General features: G+C 37.7%; 1 protein-coding gene across 1 annotated transcript in view; it reads right to left on the bottom strand.

Moving 5' to 3' along the window:
* Window positions 1–9,816: 9,816 nt before the first annotated feature.
* The window catches only part of LOC146002145 (uncharacterized), a 61,781-nt gene continuing 44,118 nt past the window's right edge, over window positions 9,817–27,479 (bottom strand). Inside the window, exons 6-9 of the mRNA XM_083139864.1 lie at window positions 20,756–20,879; window positions 15,451–15,539; window positions 12,712–12,812; window positions 9,817–10,218 (exon numbers count right to left, since the gene is read on the bottom strand). Of these exons, the coding sequence (XP_082995990.1) occupies window positions 10,150–10,218; window positions 12,712–12,812; window positions 15,451–15,539; window positions 20,756–20,879 (383 nt within the window). The 3' untranslated portion in view covers window positions 9,817–10,149. The remainder of the gene's footprint in view (window positions 10,219–12,711; window positions 12,813–15,450; window positions 15,540–20,755; window positions 20,880–27,479) is intronic.

The raw sequence follows: 27,479 nt of genomic DNA, 5'->3' as shown, positions 1-27,479 counted from the left end.
TTATCATTGAGTATTATTAACCATTGTATATTTTAGGATGTGGACACCCCTTGTTGGCAGAGAGTGATAGAGAGCCTATACTATCTAGTTTTTGCAAATCACAACAGGGAAATAGTAAGTATAACAATCAACACTTACATACAGCAATGCCAACAATGAGAGCAAAAGGTGAACGAAATCTGCAACAATGGTTTCATCTGATATAAAAACAGTAACCCTACCGAATCTGCAAGTTTAGCTCTATATCCATCATGATTTTGGTAAAACTATCGACAGGGCACTTTTGCAACCGTGTGGTAAGGACCGACCCAGACAGGACATAATAATAATTATCATGTTTACAGATATGACGTTCTGAACTGTGCAGTCGATAACCTTATTGTTTCCAATACAATACTCAGTCGATATAATTCACTCAATGAAAAGAAGGGCCTCTCCGATGGCGCAGTGGTAGCGTCGCCGCTTTGTAATCAAGGAGTGCCTGGTTCGATACCCGGTTGAGGCACACAGTGGTTCGGATCCAACTTTAAACTGTAGGTCCAGTCCCGATCAGCCTTAGTGCGCATAAAGTGGTTTTAAAACACCAAATTAATCAATCAATCAATGAAAATAAAAATACATAATACCAAAATGTAACTGAAAAAAAAAACAAGTTTAAAAAAAAGTTGTACGTAGACGCTATTAAGCGTATCAAGGAGACCACGCTTGATTTACGATAAGACTTACGATTTTTAGGTCATAGATATTTTTCTGTTCATTCCTCTATATATTTTTCTCTCGAAAACTTTATACAGAGTAAGTCCGAACACACTCACTTCACATTTACTTTATTCCAGAACTTCCCGTTTGTGGTCCAATGGAAGCACATTGCATCATGAACTTTGTCAGAACCATTATGGGAAATCTAGACTCAGGTAAGTTTTGTGTATACCTTCTGTCAAAAAAGTACCGGGAATTTGTAATTTAAAAGGCCCGCGCAAATGATATTTAAAAAATATTTTTTTCCGTAAGTTGGTAGCTCTGTACTTAATTACTATGCCAAACATGAGCGAGATCTGTCAACCAGTTTGTTTACAGCAGCAGGTTGAAACAGTCCACTTCAGTAGTGCATCACGATTTTTACAATGTACGAAATTATTGAACAAAGAGTTTGCCTTAAATTTTGTGTTGCGAACGGAATTTCGTGTGCTGACTCGCTAAAAATGTTAGAAAAGACTTATGGTGAATCAGTTTTATCAAAAACACGGGCTTACGAGTGGTACAAAGCGTTCAAGGAGGGCCGAGAGATCGTCGAAGACATGCCTCGTTCTGGACGACCTTCGACCTCTTCAACCGACGAAAACATCGAAAAAGTGAAGGAAATTGTGCTCGATAATCGCCATTCCAGCTTTAGAGGGATAGCTACTGACCTTAACATCTCTCACGAATCTGTTCGTTCGATTTTGGTGGATATTTTGGGCATGAGAAGCGTCGCCGCACGGCTTGTTCCAAAAGAGCTGAATTTTCTTCAAAAACAGTACCGTGAGCAGGTCTCTTTAGACATGCTGGATCGCGCCAATTCTGATCCCACATTCATGGAACGCATCATAACTGGTGACGAGACATGGGTCTACGAGTTTGACATGCAAACAAGTCAACAGTCATCAGAATGGAGGACAAAAGACGAGCCGAAACCGAGAAAAACAAGTCAAAGTCGCTCAAAAGTCAAGGTGATGCTCATTGTTTTCTTCGATATTCGTGGTTTGGTGTGTCGTTCCAGAGGGACAGACGGTCTACAAAGAATACTATTTGACCGTATTGAAGCGTTTGCGTGAGAAAAACGGCCAGATTTGTGGAAGAACAATTCGTGGATTTTACACGACAATAATGCGCTATCGCATAGAGCGACAGTTGTGACCGGATTTAAGGCCAAAAACACAATAAATACCATCAAACAACCACCGTATTCACCAGATCTGGCCCCGTGTGACTTCTTTATGTTTCCAAAACTAAAATTGCCGCTCCGGTGTACCCGTTTCGACTCGATTGAAGCCATAAAGCAAAATTCGTTGAAGGAGCTGAAGGCCATACCGGAAAGCGCCTATAAAAAGTGTTTCCAAGACTGGAAGAAACGCTGGCATATGTGTGTTGCATCAAATGGGGCCTACTTTGAAGGCGACAAAATAAATAGTGATGAATAAATGAAAATTGTGCGTTTTATTTAACAATTCCCAGTACTTTTTTGACAGAATATATAAACGGAGTAAACATTTCGCTTATTTACGCACATATCTTTAGCATATTTATATTGCATAACGAGTTCTAACCTGTGTTATAAGAGTTGTTCAAAGTGGTTCACGGGCTCTCTCAGCCCAGAGCCAAAACGAACGCACTGTATACATGTAAACATGTGTGTGTGTGCTTGTGGGGGGTAATTATATAGCCTATATATATATATATATATATATATTAGCGTTATTTAATTATATTCGTATGTACTTATTTCTGTATTTATTGTATTTTATGTCGCTGTTCTGCCAGTTTTGGCTAATCGCGGCAAGAGGACGAATGCTTATGAATTAAATTGATGAATCCGCTCAACAACCAAGGCGTCTATATAAATATGGAATCGATAAATTTATCTTTTTATGAACAGTCGATCACAATCAACTGAACAATAGATCCTGTTTTGTTTTTTACTTGTAAATAGTGCATTGGACTTTTGAGGAGGCCCTTCCTTACATTCTTTTCAACCAGTAGCATGCGCAGGATTTTTCTCGGAGGGGGCTAGAATTTTAAAAATTGATATCACATAGGAGGGGCAGAACACACTACAAAATATTTCATAATTAGGAATTCTAACAGCTTTGTTTTAAAGTTGTTCAAGGACAAATTAGTAATCTGTGGTCATTTTAAGGTGAGTTTTGTATTTACCAATTTGGTTTTAGATAGGTCTCTACTTCTTTCATTTGAAAATTTTGATTTCCTCAAACTTTCTGGAGAGGCTGCAGCCCCATCAGCTCAACCCTGCGGACGCCAGTGGCAACTACTAATAAAACACTTCTCCACCACCTAACCTATATCATGAGAGAAGCAATGACGAAAACACTAAATAAGAAATTAATAGTTTAACATACATATAAATTAAAGGATATAATATAGGCCTAACAGTAATTATAATTTCAAAAAAGACTTACGAACGTAAAAAATATGAAATCTAAAGGGAAAAAACAAATATGCAAGTCAACGTAAGAGTGCCATAGGTTAAGTTAATTCAATTGTTGATGGATCATATTGTTACAGTATACGAGAATTGCCCCGGAAACTGTAAGGAATACATATACTTCCAAGATGCTAACTACGAGAGATACACAAACGAAACTATAAATGCATACAAGGAAATGCTCCGTATGGACACGAATGGCAGGTGAGTGCCTTTAGCTACTAATGGAATTATAATAAGTAAGTAGTTCCGTATTTTATGTAGTTTCCAGAACTAAACTATTCTCTGAACAAGTCAGCCATGCATAGGGTGACCAGACACATAGCTAAAGGTAAATAAGAGGACAGAGCATGGTGAAAAAGGAGGACAAAGTCATAGACAAGAGGACACCGCAAAGAAATGGCAACTCATTTGCCATTACTCATAATTTAATCAATATAAAACCCTACCAAGACTTTGCTCACATATAATTCTGATGATTTTTTAAATAATTTCCTCTTACCCGTAAGCAACGAAAGCAATCTCCTAATCTATTATTTAACACATGACAATCATAACTAAGAATATCTATAGTTTGAAGCACAGAATTTTTATCTTTTTACAATTCTTGGATATTAGAATGCAATAACACCATAAGTGAATGCAAATGTAACAAGTAAGCTTTGCTTTAACTTGTTTCCAAAAGCAGAATTTAAATTTTAGGTAGTTTAGATAGGGTCAAAAATATGATTTTAATGCCACAAACATTTCTATCACTCTTTCAACAGCAGGGGAAAGTGACAGCCACCTTACACTTTACCTAATATTCGTTTCTTCCATCCTTTAAATGCTGGATATTTTCTTGCAACATAATTGATGAATTTACACTTTCGGTTCATTATTTCATGAAAGTAAATGTGACTTAATATTCAAAATTCTCACTACGCGTTTCTGTATCGCGTATGTATGACTCGACAATGAACTGGCCGACCTCTGTGGCGGAGTGGTTAGCACACCGCGTCACAACGCCAGAGGTCCAAGGTTCGAATCCCAGCCTCGGCATGGGTGTTCTTTCTGAGTGTCTCTTCATTAAAACCATCATATCATCGCTCATCCTCATCTTCGCGACTAGCCAAAAGTGGCAGAAAAAAAGTGAATTAAAATAAACCATATCAGTCAATCAAAAAGGAACTGCTCAAATTAAATGTGTTTTACAAGTCTCAGATTGCGAAGCAACGAGTTAGAATAATACATAGTAATGACTAGGAATGTGCGGGACAGAACCTTTTTGGTTGGGATGGGGAATTATTTTAAATCCCGACATTCGGGACGGGTAAAATCCCCAATTTCCCAACCAAGCTGGGAAATTTTCAGGAACGGGAAATCATAAAAATTTCCCGATGCTGTGGAAATCGCGAATTTTACGTCATTTCCTTTTTTCCCATTTCTGAGAAGTGTCAAGACACTTACAATGCAGAAAACATCAAGAATTAACCACTTTTTAAAATGACCATTTGGAAGTTCTGAACTGCTCGGGATCCCGAAATGTCTGGAAATCATTTCCTGAATTTGGGATCGAGACGTCAATTTTTTTACCGACTTTTCTGGATTCAGTCGGGAAAGTGATCAAGTTCAGCTCCCAGATGCGACTTTCTAAAAAATCCACCCGGACGCCGGACAGACACCTAAAAAGGAGGATATGTCCTGATAAAAGAGGACGTCTTGTCGCCCTAGCCATGCAGCGATATTTCATAAGTGCAGATGTGTACGTGCGCCCAGAATATAGTTCCTTTTAGCGGATACAATTGCCCACCTTTAATAATGCAGTTATTTATTCTCTATCCGCCATAAGAATCGCGTCAATATAAGCAAATGCACGTGGTTTATAACAAAACCTATTGGTTGTTCGAATTGCAGCTGTGCAGGTATCTTGCGCGTGAGAATGTAGTGCATCTGAGAAAGCCATACCACTCAACGTAGTTGCTACGTTGAAGTTGTGGAACCTCAAATTATGAGTTGTACTGCTACGGCCAATGTATTCAAGGGCAAATTAACACCAGAACATACGAAGGAAACTATTTCTCAGACATCACGTGGTTTGATGTTTCGATGAAGAACAGTTCATACTGCGTGAACAAAATGGTACAGGGTCAACGAAGTTAGTAATAAGGTCTGTTTTATTCAACATATATTGATACACTTGTAAATTGAATTCTATCTTCTGCAAATATGCTGTATAAAGAAATAAAGTGCCGCCGTACTAATTGAGGTGAGTGGACATGAGGTGGTGAGTATGGACCTAATCGGTTACAGGTGAACTTGAAACCTTAGATTCGCCAACTAATCAGTCGGTTGCGCGAAAGCAGCAATTAAAAGTCCACGCGAATCTAGCTCTATTTCCCACGGCGAATGGTGATTATCTAAGCTACGACTTGTATGGTGCTTTCGTTCATGTAAAACTGGAAAATAAGAAGCTGAGCCCAGTTGACCTGCGGAGTAATACACACAGAACCCTGTTACAAGGTTAAAGGAGGGGTAATATGGCTTTAATGGGTTTAGAGCTTGGCAACACTGCTGATTTTCTCGGTTGTTCATGCAAGACTGGCAGAAAAAAGGCGATCCTCCGTTCAGGCGCGGATTCATACATAAAACCTTGTGGCAAGGTTATGATGTCTCGGTGGTTAATAAATCTTAAGATACCTTTACTAAAATAAATTCTGTCTCTTTTTGTAGGTCCACATTCTCTGTACTCGAGTTCTACGCCTCGAGCGATCCATACAAGATTATTGTTCAACATCCTGAGACACTACTCGATTGGATCAGTAAGTGAACAGGTTAAAAGTCAATTCGAATTGTGTCATTACTAGTGCTCGGAAGTTGAGGAAAAATCCCTTTCTTCCCTAGTGTCCGAAGACTTCACCTTGTTCTGTAACCCTATTTCTGTAACCCTAGTGTGGTTAGGCCAAATATGATTCTTCAAATATGATTTTTCAAATTATGTTAATCTAAAAAATATATAATGTCTGAAAGAAGATGCATTTAATTCCTATAGGTTTTTCGCACTGTGTGTTCCATACCACCAGAATTTTGTCTTTTATTTATTCATTAAATATTATTAATTAATTTGATTACATTTATACGTCCTTTTTCCCGTTTTTAGGTTCTTTTTTTGATATTTTTAGGTCTTTTTTTTGGCAATTTATAAGTCTTCAATTTCAGAGCCCCAGTCATTACAATGCGAACAGTAACAAAGTGTACCATTTAAAGTATATTTATTAAAATTCCAGACCATGTCTTTTCTTTAATATGGTTCCAGGATTTCTATTATTTTCACAATGATTTGATATTTCAGTAGAACAATTTTCCCAGCTTCTAAACTGTTCTAATGCTGAACTTTCTTGATGGATAAAAAATTACTAACAGAGTTCATATATTCATTCAATCGAGCAATGTGCGTATTAAACGGTTGAACAGTGGTGCAGCACGTGCAGTTTGGTGCGAAAGGATGCAGTTGCTTCATCGTAATTCATACATACATACATATATAAGAGTTGTTTGGTAAATAAGTAGACTGGGCCTGTGGTTTCCGTGTGTGTAGAAATAAGGAAAAAATGATTGTGTTTAATGATACGCATGTCTATTGCGCATATAACATGCACATTGTTGGCCATCTGTTTTATTCGCAGGTGGACGTTCGACCCTCACACGTGAAGGAGTGAAGGGATGGGTTTCTCCAGATATGCGTAGCGATGTGTGATTCAGTTCGTGTGTGCTGAAGGTGTGCAGCCAGCATAGATTGTTCGCCAGTTAAATGCGGTGCACGGGGATGAAGCTTTGTTTGTAACCGGCGGACAATCTCTGCTGGCTGCACACCTTCAGCACACACGAACTGAATCACACATCGCTACGCATATCTGGAGGAACCCATCCCTTCACTCCTTCACGTGTGAGGGTCGAACGTCCACCTGCGAATAAAACAGATGACCAACAATGTGCATGTAATATCCGCAATAGACATGCGTATCATTAAACACAATCATTTTTTCCTTATTTCTACATACACGGAAAACAAAGGCCCAGCCTACTTATTTATCAAACAATCCTTATACACACACACACACACACACACACACACACACACACACACACACACACACACACACACACATATATATATATATATATATATATATATTACCATTGCAGGTGATGTCGGTGGCGTGATGGGAGTATTCATGGGGGCCAGTCTCATAACAGTCATTGAATTCTTGGTTTTGGTTTCTACAATAGTGAAGAACGGCATTGTCGTAAGTATCCGAAATAGGCGTAAATGATAATATTCGCAATTGTAACGTTGTCAATCTTCAACGTGTCAAAAATTGTAGTAGTTTCGCTGTAATTGAAAGTGTATCGGCCAGTTGAATTATATACGAGGGTTATCCAAAAATAAACATTCATTTTGCTCGAAAATCAAAGAAAGACAACATTCAGCGCTCTGACAGGACGAACGGGGTATTCTCTTTGTAGTTGTATTTATTTATTTAACGCAACTTTTCTAGCCCTGATGACGAAGAATAGCTTAAATTGATGATAATAAAACACAGACATGCTTTGGCAGTGTCTGAAACCCAGAATCCGTACCGAGATAACATGACCACCAAGACCACAGAATCGTTGCATTGTATTGTTACAACAATGTTGAAAACAAAGATTTGAGGCTACAAGTTTTCTGAATCGAAATGTTTTAAACTGTATCAAAGCTTTTGCCATGCAAGTTAATTTAGTTGGGAAATTGAGGAAATAAACATACTGGAACAGAATTTACATTTCAGATACTACTTCTCGCGTTCTCTTTCATTTCAGGATCTAATTGCGAAAAGAAGAAGAAGCAAGGCTGATTCAGCTCCTTTCCCTTTTAGTTACTGAGGAACAAAATGTCTACATCCATAAAACTGACATGTAAATCGATTTGTTTTCATTTTTGTATTTTCGTGTTTTACACCACTTCTTTCCTCCTCAGACTAATCGCTACGATGAGGATGAATGATAAAAATAATAAAGGGTAAACTCAAAGAAACGCTCTTGCCTATGTCAGGACTCGAACTCTTTCTTCAGATGAGTTGCGAGCAGAGATATTTTCAAATCTAAGATACATGTATGAAAACTTGGAAATATACAAAATGTAAACTAGTGTTATAATAAAATATTTAACCGATTATTATTGTAACTTCATTATGACAAAAAACGCATGCGTAGTAGTTTCGAATTATTAAACGTCAACATAACAGAACTGTAAGTATATCATGAAATTAGACAAATTAGTGCACATGACTTTCGCGGAGAATGTCTCTGTTAACTCCCCCGACTCCGGCCAATTGTTTTTTTGCCATTATACTAAAAATGCCACTAGATGGACCTAGCTGGATTTTTTACGCAGTAACATATTCCCGACTGACATGACGAAAATATTATATTTATTGTCTTGGTAACAGTTTGATATAGGCAAAACACATTTCTTCAATTTTACAGGAGAAAGTACTTACAAAACTGAGTTTCTGCAGACTTTTGAAAGGTCGGGGAAGTGTTTTCTCCCCTCGTTCAATTTATTCGGCCGGTAAAACGTCTTTTTCGACATTAATGTCTCTTCGATGCACAAAAGCTCTTGCCTCCATTACCTTCGACTACGTGAACCAAAAATTCCGTGCGTTAGATGACGTAACCCCCGGTCAGTGTTTCCAACGACGCCATTGTTTTCCCAGAACATGACAATTTTAACTATGCCTAACCTAACAGAACCTAACCTAATTTTGCCGTGAATGGTTCGTGCGGATATTTATGAATGGTTTGTGTATTTATGAATGGTTTGTGGGGCTATCCGTGTATGGTTCGTGGGGCTAATCGAATGGTTTGTGGGGCTATCCGTAAATGGTGTGTGGGGCTATGCGTGCATGGTTCGTGTGGCTATCCGTGCATGGTTCATGGGGGGGTTGGAACCCGGAAAAAAATACAAAATCTGTAACACGAAAGTAGGAATTTTTCGGTTAAGATGGTTTGAAACACTGCATATCCACAGAACAGATGATAGACAACGCTAGTCAAGATTTTCCCGCCATATTGCGTGTAACGGAACCGAAAAAGCAACGAACAATATATACTCGTAATGTTGAAAAATTACAATTATTTCAGTGAAAAAAGCAAAATCCCACCTTAAATAATGTTTCGCAATGCATAATAGGTAAATACAAATGTTAAAAATGGCGAAATGGACGAGTGAAATGTGTTTTGCCTATATCAAACTGTTACAATTGTCTTCACAAAAACTTGATGTTTAAAGCGCAAGTATGCAACAATTAGGTAGCTCTTGTTCAATTATGAAGGAAAGTATAAAAATACATTAGTGTCCACGCACACACATAAAAAAACGAAGACATGGAATATGAACTTCGAACTTTTGTGTTCATATTTGAGAGATCGGAATTCTTCTGATAACTTATTAATTTTGCATAATTATGTTCATATACAGGCTATATGTAAGCGAGAAGTAAGGATAAGGAAAAATAAATTGAGACTTAGCACTAAAGGTAATATTATATTTGTTCACTGATTTTTACAAAACTCTCAACTGTTATCTCCATAATTATTGTTTGCGAACCATGTGGATGTTGTTTATATGTTACCGTTGAGTTTCTTGGAAAAGATGCAATTATAGCATCTAAACATCGAGGAAAAAAAAAGTAGCACACCCTCACACAGACACACATAAACACACAGAGATATCGAAGTTCAGTTAAATTAACAATAGTAGGACTACAATTGTAAATAAATTTCATGTGTATGTATTTTTAACTTTCAAAAACTAGTCCATTACACAATTATTTGCATCACATTTATTTCTGATAGAATGCCCGTAAGCTCAAGCTGATTAAATGTTTCAAAAACTGGCCATCTGACTTCACATTTCCAAATTATTAATAATAAAAGGGGATAACTGGAGTCTTAATAACCTTCTTAACTTTCTTCCTTTTCTGGATGATCTCCTGAAAAATAAGGATATTTATTGCTACTCATAAATTAACTCAGCCTGAAATGAATAAATACAATACACTCTGAAAGAAGGGTATAAAAAAATAACTAAATTTTCAAATAATGCTTCTGACAATTATCAAAATCTGGATCACTGGCAGCAGAAAGTTGGACACACTGGCCAAAAATGTAGGACACGATCATTTACAGCAAATAATATGCTTTACTTTGCTGGGCAGCATTATTAATTGGAATGTCCTTTTTCGGATAAAATAGAATGAACTTTTCAATATCTTGCATACTGTAGAGCAAAAAATCCTTCAGGATATAAATAACTCCCTGCTATGTTTCTTTGACTGAAAGAAAGTATGACGCGAGACAGAAGACTAAAATGCAGTATGAAGTGGTACAAGACTCATTAAAATTATTACTTCTATGCAGATTAATCAGGAAGATGGTAGTGAACAATTGATGCAATGGAAGCAAAAATAACCATAATTGCTAATGCCCTCATTTTTATGTAATTTTTTATTTCTCCTTTCTATGTAGCCAGGCAAAAGTGACAAGCATCGGTGAATTACAATGTTCAAGACGGTAAACATGTATTTTATGTTACATACGTTTTCATAGTTTGAGGTATATTTTGTATTAACACTGGTCCTAACAGGTCAAAGATTCTTCTAAGATGCTCATCCTAAGGCTCAAGTTCTTTTAGTTAATTTGCCACGCCTCATTTCATATTTGCTTTCTTTGTGGCAGCTTTGTAATTCCTGTTTATTGTCTATTCTGTATTTCTCCATTTCGTTCAGTCTTCATTTCGTTGTAACTTCAGAACTGCGTGTTTTCATAATATTAATGGTTCCATCTCTCATTTCTATCCCAAACTATGGCATCTAAATGCTAAGTCTTGTCTACCAAGAAAAAGCAACCTGTCCCTGCCCACCTAGTTTTGGCAGCCAATCGACGCTCCTGAATTGTCCTCTTGGTTTTCAAAGGTCACAAGAACATAAACTCATTGACTAAAATTTTCCCATAACTTTCAAAGCTTTTCCTTGAACGAAGTGTGTAATATTTATTAACTAAATACGTAACATAGCCATACATTTCAATACAGCTACGTGTTAATGGTGTGAAGTGTACAAAGATGAAGATAAACAGCCCACTATATTTTAATTAATCTGGCATATCGAGCGATAATTTTTACAATAATAATAATCTATTATGCATAAACGGTCTGACCTCCACTACAAAATTTTCTGGCGATGTCTAGCTTCAGACCTGGAAGCTTGCCCATCTATGGTATTGACGGAGGAAATAACATCTACTGTGACATACCCGGAAGATTGATTAATCTCTAGTAAGTGCCATTAGTAGCGTGTCCTGTAGGTGAAAGGCCTGGATGAACTTTCCATAGTGTCAGTGACTTGGAGGCAGTTAATACACTATAATTACCAGCCGCAATACACTGTAATTTGTTGTGGATACGAGTTCATGCACCGATAAAGGATCCGCCCTTGTCATAGCGTACGAATTCCCACGCCTTCCGCATTCCGATATCCCAAAATCGCCCTTATGCAAGTAAAACTTACAGATTTTAAGGCACGTGTTTATGTAGGGTCTATCCGTACAGCACCGACAAACTCTTCATGGTATAGATAGCATAAGAGACGAATAATTCTTCTCATAAATACTCATATGTTCTGTGTCCTATATAAGCAACCACGTAGCACTCATTCATGGTTGCCACTGGCATGTATTTTTTCTGTTAGGCACTAAAATAAAAAACCCTTTTTTAATCTTTTTTACAGGCAGGCCATGTAACCAACCAAACAGTGGCACATTCGGAGCTCGAGACCTGGCTTATCTCACCATACCGTTGCCCCCATGGGGTCTCTTTCTCGTTCATATTATGGAGTTTTTGAAATGACATGACACTAAGTCCAACTTTCTCTTCATCTTAAAAAATTAAATCGGTTATAACATAAAATAATAATTGTTATTAATAATATTTAATAAACGCAAGATTGAAGTATATTTCTAACGGAATGGTAAGTGAAGAGCAATATGACACAAAAATTATTATTGATATGAAATTGTCTACCTGACAATGCGGGCATTTTCATGACAAAATTTGACTCGCTAACACACTCAATCCAAAATGTATGTGGACTGTAATTTTCCATTTACAATAAACAAACTTTATGCATATTTTCTACTCGATTCTACTTTGGCATTCTAGTCTGTAGGCTTTGTGACTTCACAAATTGCTTAGCTAGCCTAGAATATACGCTCCTGCAAGCAAAATGAGGACATATACCTGGATACAGACAATACACACCCAAATTAAGTATAATATCCTGGGGAGCAAAATCCTCACACAAAAATGGAAAGATCACAATACGAGTATAAGAATTCACCTGTCCAAGAAAATTCGGAAGAATCACAATATTTTAGTGAAAGTCATAGCTTTAGAAATATTGATCTAGTAGAAGCAATCACATACTTACACAAATGTAATTCTTAATCAAAGTGCAGCCGAAAATTGTGAACTCTATAAATGTTATGAGGCTACTGCCAAGAAAAACGCCCATCAGCCCACCAACGTCACCTGTAGGGCGAATAAGAATATTAGTATGCAAGAAATATGTTTAGTAATGTGATAATATATTGTTAAAATATTAAATTTGTTTCAAATAATTATCAATCGTATATTACTTAGAAGATGACAACTTGAATTAAATATGAATATCGCCTGGATCAAAAAAATGGTTGCTCGTCCTAAGTGAATATTTAGCATTAGACTTTAACATTCAGCACTGTTTCAAAACATAAGAGTTAGATTAATGCTGCGCTGTGTTTCTCTTACTGATATAAAATAACAACACCGTCACAGAATATTCTATGTAAGTGTAGCATTTATCTACACAGACATGTCAACAGCCGTTTAACTAAAGGTATTTTCTACTGTTACAGAGACCGATCTGGTAGAGATTTTCTCATTTTGTGTTCATTAAATGTACATTCCAAATGTACCAGATGTGAAAACCACAGGAATATATAATATAAGTTGTTCATGAGCAACTGATTTTGTAGGACAAACAGCAAAGAAAATGGCAATAAGATGGCACGAACACGATTTGGACATTATAAATTTAAACCCAAGAACAGGTTTGTCAGCTCACATCATCGAAGACAAGTATTTGATTAAAAAGAGTGACGCGAAACATAGATTTGATTGTCTGGGAAGCTTCGCTCATTGCAGAACACTGGAATAAATTAAATAATGAAAATGGTAACATAGACCCACTATGGAGTTCTCTTTTTCACAAGTGGAGTAAACCACCATCTTTAAAATTTAATGTAAAGGAAAACATGAAGAAACCCTGTGAAAGCAATGATGATGCTGAATTGGCTGATGATATTTGGGATTTATAATTTTTAAATAAAAAATAATGTGATCAAAATTGTTATTTGAAATTAAAATGAAACATACTGCTTGTTTTTCACAGTTAGGTTGCTATATTACAACAATGTAACATTGACAACATCCATTGTATAACTGACTCTTTTTTGATTTAAAAAAAATAACCATTGTTATAACTGTATCTTTAATCAAACTAAAGATAAATGTCTGATGAAGGGAGCGTGCGTTCTCCTGAAACGTCACAACGAAAAACTGTGTTTTTATGCTTGTAATAACTGTAGACTACTAACTAACTCTCTAGCTTTCTTGAACCCGAAGGTTCATGGCTACAGCAACACAGGCCTTCCATCTGTCCCTATCCTGAGAAAGATCCTTACACTCTTTTCCATTCCTACCAATTTCCTTTAGGTCCATCTCAACGTCCATCTTCGTCTTGGCCTTGCTACAGGTCTCTTACCATCAGGTTTCCCAACAAGAATCCTGTAAACTCTTCTTTCCTCTCCCATTCGTGCTACATGGCCTGCCCACCTAAGTCTTCTTGATTTAATCATTCTAATAATATCTAGACATGAATACAAATTATGTACTTCTAAATTATGTAAACTTCTCCACTCACCTGTCTCCTCATCCCTTTTAGGCCCAAATATTTTCCTAAGAATCTTATTTTCAACTGTAGGCTACAAGAGAAATAATTCTACAATGCAAGCAATGCTTACATACAAGAGGAATTAGGTTAACTTCACATATGGCTTCTCGTGGCTAATACTTTACCAGCTTTACATTCTAAGTTGAGGACTAGTGCTATACCTACTTCATATGTCAGAATTCTGATGGTTCGTATAGCACGATAACACTGTAGGGCCACTCCCGAAAAGCACATGTGTAAAATTGAAGAAAATTGAGCCAGCCATTCAGGCCATGTAACTTACACTCCCAGAAATCACGAGGTCTCTAATTCCCAAAGGACCAAACTAGTAGTAAATACCACAATGCAGCAGAATAGGTTTACAGTGGTTTGAATTCTTTTGGAATGGAAGGTAATGTTTGGAAACCATATAAACTTGACGTGTTGAGCTATTAGAAAAAAGTATTTTAGCAGCAGTACATTGTTCGGAGCGAATTTACAATATAGAGAGTATCTCCAATTTCGTTAATATTTGGTATACTAACTAATTTTGGCCTTCTAATCACGAACCTGTTGTTAAAATGCGGGGGTCACGTGTGCAAGTCGGGAAAAAAGCCGATGTAAGTGGAGTATATATATATTTTTATCGCATTGTTTTACGAACAAAATTTTAACTAAGCTTGCCTAACCTAACCTAACCTTACCGGAAATGGTTCGTGGGGCTATCCGTGAATGGTTTGTGGGGCTACCCGTGCATGCTTCGTGGGGCTACCCGTGCATAATGTACAATTTCTACACGTGACCCCCGCATTTTAACAACAGATTCGTGATTAGAAGGCCAAAATTAGTTAGTATACCAAATATTAACGAAATTGAAGATACTCTCTATATTGTAAATTCTTACCCATTGGTCCTGTCAAATTAATGGTTCAACTTTGATCTACGGATTTTAGGGGTACTGTACTCGCTCCAAAAAATTAGTGGGTACGTACAATGTACCGCTGTATTCCCCCGTTCCTGCTCGAATGTTCACTAAAACGAAATAGTTAATGTTGTCGAGAAACAACAACTTGGTGTATGGTATCTCCATTATGTTTTATTAAAATTCACTGGAAAAGTGAGACTTAAAAATCCGTTAGGAACTAGCAGTAGGCATATAATTTAGCATACATAATATGTTATAATGATAATACTTACTTATCCACTCTAGAATAGTTTTCGGATGTTGAACAATTATCTTGTATGGATCAGTTGATACGTAGAATTGAAGAGCCGCTATTGTTGCCCTGGAAGGTCACAAAAATGAGTCGTTAACGACAAAATTCTTAATTTATGATAGAGCAAAAATACATTTACACTTTCTAACTGCACTTTATGTATTATACTATCACTACACAATAATCATAAACAGGGCTCGAAAAATCCCGGTCACCAGATCGCCAGGTCGCCATGGAGACTACAAATTTCAGCCTGGCGACTGTGATCTTTTGCTGTAATATATATGAAATTTTGATGATTCTAAGTTCAAATTGCAGTTTGCAAATTATTTTTCTTTTATTAACGTTGTGAACATTCCATAGAGTCAGTAACAATTTCTGCTTTCTGAAATAATTTAGCGATGTTTTGAATACCGTGATGCTCGGCATCTTATACAGAGTGTTTCAAAAGTCGCACAACCCAAACTTTGGAAATATATATCATGAAAACCGTAAGAGATATTTTCTGTATTATAAAGCCTCTTCCATTGAGATATTTATCAATGCTTAAAATTATCAGTTCACTACGTACATGATTGATTGATTGATTGATTTGTTGTTTTAAGTCCACTTCATGCACAGTAAGGCTAATCGGGACTGGACCTACAGTTTAAAGCGGGATCCGAACCACTAGCACACTAGCAGGTCGAAATATTGCCAACAGTCGCATGCAGCATGTGTCTATACATTTACGTCAAAAATCGTAAATCAAGATTTTGTGCCGAAATTGGACTCTCGAGAGAATCGTAGGCTGCTCCTGGTTACATTGAATTATCTTCACTCACTTTCGCCGCTACTGTGCCTGTATTATTAATTGATTCAGCATGGCATATTGATTGGAGCAGTCCGTGTGCATTGCTGAAGAGTATTTTACTACTCAATCTTACACTCATGCGCAAGAGATTTTCCAAAAATAAATGCCCTGCTTCTGCTGTACCTCACAAAGCAACTGTTTTACAACCAGTCAAACACCAACAAATGATCCCTTCAAATTTTTTCAAGAGTTGGTATTTATTGTTGAAAATCAGTTCTCACATGTTTTCAGCAAATTAACAATGTTTTTTTTTTAATAATGTAATTGCTTTTATGTAGATAAATGCTAACATAAATTTATGAACCCAGTGATAGCCTACAGGATTAGTTTAGTAGTTTAGTACAGAAAACCCGGTGAAAATATCTCTTAACGATTTCTGATGCAGATTTTCAAAGTTTGGATTGCGCGACTTTTGAAACATACTGTAGTATGCACAATTGTTAGTAGGTGGTTTCCTGGCGCCTGATTTTCAGAGCTGGCGCCTAGCTTTGAGGTAAATTTTTCGAACACTGGTCATAAAACACATTCATGCTTGAATTATTAAGCTTCTAGCCTATATTTAACTGATTCAATTTGATAATTTTGTACAGAGGTTGTTCGCTTTATATCCGACCATTATCGATTCGGTGCTGCCACCTGGCGTATCAAGCTGGAACTATGGGTCTGCTGGCGGGAGCAGTGTTGTGTCTGACCTTGTAGGTGCGTGAGTGTTGGTAGTGAATATTATCAAATGGTGCCGAAAATCAACCGGTATTGGGAGGGTTACGTAATGGCCCTTTTCCATGATAAGTTTTCATACGTACGCATTGTGAAACAGTGTCGGGAGAATGGGTTAACACTCGGGGTGACTACTGCGAAAGCTATTGTGGCCCGTTACACACAACAGGCTCTCCTTGCGAAATATTCACTCACGAAAACCACCAGGAGAAGAGCTGCAAGCAAAGTGTCACCCGTAGTGCGAAGGGGGATCCGTCGATTGGCGTGCCTACTAGAAACTCAACGTGATATGGCCCACAGATTTCCCCTCGCACCGTCAACTGTGAACAAAATAATTCGCAAGCGCCTCAGGTTGAAGTGTGTGCGGAAGGCCCGTGTACACCGCCTTCTACCGCGTCACATTGCCGAACGTAAGACGAACTGCAGGAAACTGTATGAAAAGTACCTGGCGGGTTCCAAATGGAAGAAAGTTGTCACAATGGATGAATCACATGTCCATCTCACTGCTGGTGGTCATATGCAGGCGTTCACATACCGTGACATTGACGGCAAGGGGCGCAGCAACTTTGTTCGTCAGTGCAGGGAAGTTTCCCTCGTGGCTTTATGGTTGTGACGGGATTCGGATATGAGGGTAAGTTGATGATACGCAAGGTGGACAAAAACGTGAAAGTGAATGCCAGATACTTCCAAGACTCCATTCTGACACCTATCTATCGGAGAGACATCCCACAATTGTATGGAATGGACGCGAACCAGGTGATGATCCATATGGACAAGGCTTCGAGTCATACCGCCAGAACATCACTACGTTTTTATCAGGAAATGGCAGAGGAATTAGAAATTCGCGTCATTCCGTTTGAAGATATTCCTGTGAAAAGCCCAGATGCCAGTCCAATGGATTTTTGCGCATTTGGACTGTTGAAACGACGTCTTCAACATCGCCGCCCGTTCAACCTGGATGGTCTATGTAAAGCTTGCAGGGAGGAGTGGGTCAGAATTCCCATGCCTGTCCTGCGCCGGAGCTTGCTGCAATGGAAACTTCGATGCTGGGCGATAGTTCACAATGCTGGGGGTCCAATAGAACATGATCGGTGGTGGTCGGATATAAAGCGAACAACCTTACTGTATTTAACAATGCATACAACCACGGCCATCTTTAATCCAGGGGAGGCCGAAGCCTTCAGTTTGACAACTCTGTAAACCGTGACATCAGCCTGCCGATGTTACTCGGAAGAAAAATTAGAGAATGAACGTCCAGACTTAAAAAGGTAAAAATTTTCTGTAGCCTATTCATCCCGTAATCACTTCATTCACTCAAATTGTATTCGTTATTGTATTCAACGTATTTTTTCATAAGTAAAGCAGTATGTTATTAAGTTGTTAAAAGTATGCATTAAAAGTACAGTTTTTGAGCCGCATACCAGCATTCACGGAGCATTCCGTACTTTTCACATATCGTGAATCATCAAATATAATAAATATCCAATATTGATGTCATTAAGATTTGTAATTATCATGTGCAAAATAAATCAGCCACGTCGAAAAGTTATAACCATGGCATACAGGCAGACTAATTTAAAACATGTTTACGCAAAAAGCAAATTCCGCGCTGAGAAAAGTTGTGTGCATCAGGCACCATACGCTAAGCTTTAAAGTTACTCGTATTAAGTACAAGGGCGAAACTACACCCAAAAGAACAATTCGTATAAACTCTAAGAGCATAAAACTTAACAGGCCTAACCTAACGAAAACAGTAGAACACACCACTCATGCCAAGAGAAAACCAACGAAAATGTAAAACTAATTTCTAAACCATGCAAATTTATCCACTTTCTCTCAGGGAGTACATAGCCACCGACACCCGAAATGCCACTTGTTTGGAAAGATTTATTTTAAGATAATCAATTTCGTGGAAGGCATTTTAGCCTTGTACATACACGTATATGTACACAAAACAAATATTTGCTCATACGCACAGACTGTTAATACGAAGACGCTATACAGATATATTATGTAGACAAGATAAATTTTACACTCTGTAATACTCGTCCATACTGGTTCATCGCATTCACAACACTTTTGCGTCTTACATTTAAAACTTTAAAGCAGTGTGGTAAATCTTCCATCATTTACATATTTAGTTTCTAAAGTGTTTCTTATGTCATTCTGACATTTTAGCAAACAAAATAGGGTCGAACAACTGTGCACAAACTACATATTATTGGAAAGTTCCTGATATGTAAAGTTGGCCGTGTGTTTTCTGTTCATTTCCAGTTATTTAACGATAAATTTCCATTTCTATTCTTAATGCATGTTTTCCACTTACATCGTAATGTCAATCTTCTGTCCAGATTTGGAAAAAGAAAAACACTTTACACAGACTTCCTTGTTTCTTTAAAAGTCAACACCAATTTTGCTATTCGCGCCCATGCTTTTTAGCTTGATTTTTAAGCCGGCGAGACAGCGACGTTGCCAAATTTCAGGATTCCGGCCTGGATTAAAGCTGGCCGTGATACAACCATACAAGGAATGTATTATGTTTGCATCTAAAATAATTCATATGTGCCCGAACGACATCTAGACGCAACAAAGCATTGTTGAGGCGTTCATGTAAAAAAATTAATTAACTCTAACGGACAATATTGTAATTTCATTTCGACAATTAAACTGAATACATGTGAATTTTGCAGAGTACTGTCAATTTTAAATGTGTTGTGATTATGCAAAATTGTATTAGGAATTTAATTGGTAATGTATATTTGTAGTGCATATAGTGTTGCCTAACACTCCTCTATCGCTGAAAAGTTAGGCAATACCTATTTCAGGGAAGCTAGTATTTCACGAACTAGGAGTCTCGTTCTTTATTTCCGGTGACTGTACTTATGACAAAAAAAAAAGGTAAATATATTTATGTATGGTAACAGTGCGATCTCCGCCGAACGGATTTCTTCATTTTTACAGAAGAAACTACTTACGGAAATAAGTTTCTGTAGGATTCTGAAAGTTCGTGGAGGTATTTTCTTCCATCGTCGAATCTATTAGACCGAGAAATCATGTATTTTTGAAGAAAAATATCTCTCCGACGCACAAGAATCGTTGCTTGTATTTGCTTCCACTACGTCAACCGGATGTTCCGTACGTTTCATGACGTAACCCCCCTGCCAGTGTTTCCAACCACGCCGTTGTTTTGCAAGAAGTGAAGGTGATTTTTTTTTAAAAAAAAGCTGTATCGCATTGTTTTACGAACAAAATTTTAACTATGCTTGCCTAACCTAACCGAACCTAACCTAACCTAATCTAACCTTGCCGGAAATAGTTCGTGGGGCTATCCGTGAATGGTTTTTGGGGCTATCCGTCAATGGTTTGTGAGGCTACTCAGGTATTTTTCGGTTACGAAGTTTGGAAACACTGCATACCCACATGATCCACGACGCGACTCAAGCTGTGCCCGCCATATTGTGTGTTACGGCGGTCAAAAAAGGAAGAACAATAATTACTGTTAATGTGAAAAATTGAAATTATTTTCGTGAAAGAAGCAAATTACCACCTTAAAGAATCTTTCACAATGCAGAATAGATAAGTACGAATGTTAAAAATGACGAAATAAACGTGTGAGAGGTGTTCGGTGGAGATCGAACTTTTATGTACTTTACAATGTACGTTCTTGGGCTCAATTTTTATCCTGCCCTAGTGGTGAGAAATAGAAACGGCTTACGTGTTGTTTCTGCTTATGTTGAACATTTCCTTGTAGGAGACGATGGATTCTTCTGCGAACATCTCATATGCGATGTCCTCCGTGTACATAACTTCCCTGCAGTTTCCATCGCAACCCTCGTAAACTGTGGAAGAGAAGCATAAAACACAGAATCTTCATAATTGTGTGTTCCTTCTTGCGAGACAATGGGGCTGGTCAGGCAAAGTAAATTACAGATGGCAGCACGATAGTTGTGTCCTTGCGCTTTACACAGGCAACTGTTCTCCCATTTAATATATGGGAGAAGCAGATGTTCGACGTGCGGTTATTATATTAAATTGCACGTTTGATTTTCTTGTAACTTGAGAAATTAGATCGGAACACGATAGATCAATTATAATCAGTGCTTTAAAACTAGAATTTTTTAAAACAATGATAGTTGACTAAAGGAAAGATATCAGAACTCAAAAAACGTTTACACTTCCATATAGAATGTACTTAGAGGCGTCTCGTGAACGCTTGCGTCAATTGTGGGAAAAAGGACAGGTTGCTCTGCGACGACATTAATGAGCATTTCCACATTCTAATTTCTTCATATAGGAGAAGTATTTATTTTACACGAGAGCGCTCAACTAAGCTTATACAGTATTACATTTCTTGGATCTGAAGTGAAGGAAAGTAATAATTATTTTCCCACAATTGACGCATGCGTCACTTCAGATCCAAGAAATGTAATATAAGCTTAGTTCAACGCTCTCGTGTAAAATAAATACTTCTCCTATATGAAGAAATTATAATGTAGAAATGCTTATGAATGTCGTCGCAGAGGAAGCTGTCCTTTTTCCCACAATTGACGCATGCGCAGCATGCACCGCATGCGTTCACGAGACGCTTCTGAATGTACTTACTTCACATGAAATTTCCACAATTTAAATACTTTATGAGTTGTTGTGTTATAGAATAATGCATAATAATTTCGTACGATTGTACCTTTATTTTCATAGTTGTCGTTAATAATTTACTTTTTTATAAAATGTCACACTTTAGGACATGTGTAACAGCGATCCTCTCTCTGTTTTATATATAAATTTATCGGGAAGAATTGTTATTAAAGAAAAACATCTTATTTTCCATTTCACGTCTCGCAATCTCTCGAGCGTTCTTACTTAAAGGAATTATAATTTCGTAAGAAGGAGAAAAGTGTAAGGGGATTTTGCCTACTGGCAATTGGAGATTGCATAGTATGTGATGATAAATAGCACTTACGTACTCCACTAAATACATTTTTCAGGATTATTTGGGGTGATTCCCCGATTCCCACATCAGCCGCTGAATTACAAATTCTACTCACAACCAGAAAAGGAAATAATAACGTAATGTCGAATCTAATATTTTACTTTTCAATCTACAACAGTTGGGAACGAACCAAAGGACACCAAAGTTTAATTTGTTCATAACCGTACACTATTTGTAGGTCTATTTACCCTGCCGTTGCGCTTTAATATACTAATTCTTAGCTTCACAAGATTGTCATTTTCGGAAACTTAGGACTTGCTGCATTATCTAAAAGGTTCATGAAACACAGTGGCGTCTCGTGGCCTCAAATTTGGCCGGGGCTTATTTTTTAAGGAATTTAAAATATAATGACAATTCACATGAATTACAAAAAATAGGTATTTTTTTTCTTCTAGACTACAAAACTGGACTTACTTTTTTGAAAGAATTTAAAATGTAATGACAAATTATATGAATTACAAAAAAACGGGTATTTATCTTATTCTAAACTACAAAACTGGACTTACTTTTCTAAAGAATTTAAAATATAATGACAATTCACAAGATTACAAAAGAAACAGGTATTGTTGTGAAACATACCTTTCTACGAACGTTGACTCCTGTTCTTCTGCTCAGCAAATTTTGTTATTACTTTTTCGTTGAAGCCCTCTATGTTTGAAATGTATTCTTTCTCTATTTATTTATTTATTTATTTAATTGTAGTTGTCTCCAACAGAGAAAGCTTCTTCAATTATGGGAGACTTGCATACAGTTTAAATATACATACATAATTAATAATATATAAAAACACACAAATAAAGAGATACTTCACACAAATAGATATTTACAAGACAAAGAATACAAAGCCATACCTACACTCATAGTAAATGGTAACAATATACCTCACCCATGATATATATACATGTTTAGAAATCCCTAAATGTCTGCACTTACAAGACAATAATTTCTATAATTTCTTGCGCAAACCATAATGATTGAAATTTTGTCTTGCAAACATTCAGGGAATACAAAACAATACAAAGCCCTACATACACTCATAGTAAATGATAAAAAATAAATAAATACCTCACCTATAACATATATTTATATTCAGAAATCCCAAATATTTGCACTTATAAGACAATAATTTCTATAATTTCTTGTGTAAAACATAATGATTGCAACTTTGTTCTATAAATATTCAGGGAATACGAAAAGTCTAACTCATTATCTATCATTGATAACTTATTGTACAAATCTAACATTTGCTGTAACGGAGAGTTTTGATACTTCTTAGTTTTAGCCATTTGACAATTCAGCAAGTTTCTATTTCGAAGATGACAACATGTAGTATTAAAAGATATTTTGCTTAAAATTTGAGCATTATCAATAAGGCCATTAATTATTTTATACAAAAATAGCTGTTACATAAAAATTCTCCTTGACCTTAATGATGGCATGTCGATTTCTCGTTGAAGTGTATTGGTAGATAACATTTTAACATTACAATTGTAAGCAAGTGCCAAGGCATTTGGTCTGTCTTGTCCCATTGCATTTCTTAAGCTGGTTTTAATACGCTTCAAAGTGCTGAATCATCGTTCAGATTCAACTGTTGCCACTGGAGTTATTAAAACTATGTTTGTCATTTTTACTGTTTCTGAAAAGGTACCCTCTAAATAATTTTAAATAAAAAATGAATGCAATCTACTGATAAAGTTTATGTTTTTCAACTCTTCACTACAATAAAGAACACGAAGTTCCCTCTTTAGTTTTCCCTCTTCTATGAAGGGATAATAAATCTGGGAAGATGCCTCTGTTTAAGGATTGTTCTCTTTCATTATGTCCTCGGAGAGCAAGTTCATGTCGACCACAGAATTTTAAGCAATCGATAATTCTATTTAATATATGCCTATTTTTCCGTAGAAATTCATTGTGTCTTGTAATTGACAGCCTATGTCCTTCATCAATTTGTGTTCGAACATCAACCCTGCCAAGCTCACTCAAACATAGCGAATGAAAGCCACCACAACACTACAGAACAACACGCGAGATCGAACGCGACGCAACTGAGCTAGCCCCGAATCAGCACTTAAATCCATTGCACTCTTTCCTTCTCTCTCTGCTATACTGGATCCGCGCTTGTGACCTTCACTGTAGCGTAGGTGGGTGTAGGCCACGCCTTCCTTTGCGACGTGCCCCGGATAGCGATAATTGGCATCAATGCCGCTAGGAGCGCTGTCGTATCCATTGCAACAGACGATGAATTTAAGTGGGTAAAAATCGCCTTTTAGAAGACTGTGATAGTTATGCGTTATGGTGATTGATAATTACGTCAATACGTCCGTTTTTCTTTAGGGGCTAAGCCCCGGAAGCCCCAAGGGACGAGACGCCACTGATGGACCATATTATCATTATGGATTGAGACGAGAAGCTTTTCACTTCGGCGAAAGTAAAGTTTGAGTAGCACACTGCAATGCATTCCGATGTAGAGCTTAGGGCAAACAAATGACGATCGAAATTATCTATCCTGGCGCCGCCACCGGAAAAGTTTGGCAGTGCACTAGAAATAGTTGGTTGGTTGATTTGCTGTTTTAAGTCCACTTTATGCACAGTAAGGCTAATCGGGACTGGACCTACAGTTTAAAGTTGGATCCGAACCACTATGTGCCTCCACCGGGTATGGATCCCGGGACCCCTTGATTACAAGGCGATTGCACTAGAAATGCGAATGGAATCTACGTAAAGTGCGTTGCAAAATGATAAGAACGAATCAAAAAGTAAGTGTGACACGTTTACTAAGTTACAGGTACAGGCACACAGCACATTACAATGCTCACCTAATGTATAGAAAGAGAAAACGTGTTGACCAGAAGTCATGTGCAGGCAAGGAGAAGGTACATAACAACGAACCTTCAAAGTGACCATGTTTGCTGTTGCAAAATGATAAGAACGGCATCCCAGACCTGCTTTAATAGCCAATACACGAACCATGGCAGTACACCATTTTGAAGACCCGATCACACATGCTGTCCACCAGCGTTTTCAATAGATTAGCATCAAGGGCATCCCATGCAGCAACGATAGCATTCCTCAGGTCATGAACGCTGTTGTACTGGGTTTCATTGGCGTACACTCAACGGCACAGAAGACCCCACAGGTTTTCCATGGGGTTATTGTCAGGGGAAATCGCAGGCCAATCAATGACATGCACATTCCTGTCAAGAAACCAGAAGATAGCGGACTCAGCAGTGTGTATAGTGGCGTTGTCTTGCTGAAAACGCCACTGATCGCCACCAATGCCACTGGAAAATGGCAATAGATTGTCCGTTAGGACATTTTGGTATCCGGGCGCATTCATACGGCCTGTGGGAAAGGCGAGATTCGTTTTCCCATGATTAACCAAACCCACCCCACACCATTAGAGACTGTCCTCCTTGTTGTCTCTTGGAGAAGATCTTTTCCTCTTTGCGGAGATCATGCCAATAGTATCCCCAGCCATCGGGACCATCCAAATCGAATTTCTTTTCATCACTGAAAATTACCCGCCGCCATTCCTTCCTTCCACGCCATGTGCATCTTGGCCCAGGACACGCGACGCTCCTTGTGTTGTGCTGTGAGGCGTGGCTGTCGTTTGGCCTTGCGATATCGGAGACGACTGCTGCGTTTCACAGCCCGTGATAGCGTTGATTGATGCACATGAATATGAGGATCACGAGCCAACTGTCTGAGGGATGTTTCACCAGCAGCCAGCTTCCTCAGGATGTCACGTTCCTGTCGGGGCGTCAATTTCCGAGGCCTTCCCGGTGCTTTCTTCATTCCATACCTGCCTCCAAGTTTTAGGAAATTGTTCACCACACAGGCGCTGCGACAAATTCGGCGTGCAATATCATTCGAAGACACTCCCTCTTCTTTACATATATGCCAATATCTGGCCCTTTTCACGTTCCGACAATCCTGCTCTACGGCCCATTCTGCACCTTCAGCAGTACTCCTCAACAGGGTATGAATACCTCGCGATCTGCACGCTAGCTGCAACAGCGCCCGCCCTCTGTAGCCACTGGAAACGACATCTACTGGGGTAACCGCACTCCGTTCTTATCATTTTGCAACGCTCTTTTGACTTCGACCTTGCCTGCTGTCACACATACACATTAGGGATGGCCAAACGGATCCGGATCCGAAAAACCCGGATCCGAAAGTTCCGGATCCGATAGTTTCGTATCTCAATCCCATTATAATATTACCACACCTTAAAAGGTATTATGATCTTCCATTACAAAGAAATTTTTCATTTGTTAGTCCTACAAGATTTTTTTCAAGTGTTGTTCCTAAAATAATTTGCTACTCATCGGCTAACACACTCGTGCACAAAAATAATCTTACTTGTTTAACATAAAATTTCAGAGGTGATTTTTTAAATTCCATTGAAACGAATATGTATTCATTCGAATGTATTGGAAATGGAAACACACATAAATGTGAGACATTTCATTCCAGGATAAAACCTTTAACACATTTAACAAGACATAAATGTTATACAAGAATTATACAATTGTTCTACAGTTACAGTTTTAAAAATTAAAATAAAACATTATAATATATGCAGTGTTATATAATTACAAAGTGTAAGACTTCAAGGGAGGTTATCTAAGTGTCCCCTTCCGATTTGCATGAAACTTGGCAGGTGTATAGAGGGGCCTAACTAACTAACTAACTAACTAACTCTCTAGCCTTCTTAAACCCGAAGGTTCATGGCTGCAGCAACACAGGCCTTCCATGTTTCCCTATCTTGAGCAAGATCTATATACTCTTTTCCATCCCTACCGATTTCCCTTAGGTCCATCTTAACGTTGTCCCTCCATCTTCGTCTTGGCCTTCCTACAGGTCTCTTACCATCAGGTTTCCCAACAAGAATCCTGTAAACTCCTCTTTCCTCTCCCATTCGTGCCACATGGCCTGCCCACCTAAGTCTTCTTGATTTAATTATTCTAATAATATCTGGACATGAATACAAATTATGTAGTTCTAAATTATGTAACCTTCTCCACTCACCTGTCTCCTCATCCCTTTTAGGTCCAAAGATTTTCCTAAGGACCTTATTTTCAAATACTCTCAATTTATGTTCCTCTTTCAATGTAAGGGAACAAGTTTCACATCCACATAATACTACAGGCAAAATTACTGTTTTGTATATTTTAACTTTTAGTTTCTTAGATATTAAACGAGAAGACAATAGTTTATGAAGAGAGAAGTAACATGCATTTCCTGAATTAAGCCTACTTTTTATTTCCTCTTTAATATAATTTTCATTTGTTAATATTACTCCTAAGTATTTGAATTTGGAAACTGGTTCAAACGATTTGCTTTAAATAATTAGATTTTGATTATTACCTAACACTTGGTTTCGGCCTGTAAGCATACATTTAGTTTTCTCTTTGTTAACTTCCAAACCTATCTCTTTAGCAGTTTT

Source organism: Lepisma saccharinum, chromosome 18, assembly GCF_977018435.1.
Source record: "Lepisma saccharinum chromosome 18, izLepSacc3.1, whole genome shotgun sequence".
Classification (NCBI taxonomy): domain Eukaryota; kingdom Metazoa; phylum Arthropoda; class Insecta; order Zygentoma; family Lepismatidae; genus Lepisma; species Lepisma saccharinum.
This window is presented reverse-complemented; position numbering and strand designations above follow the sequence as displayed.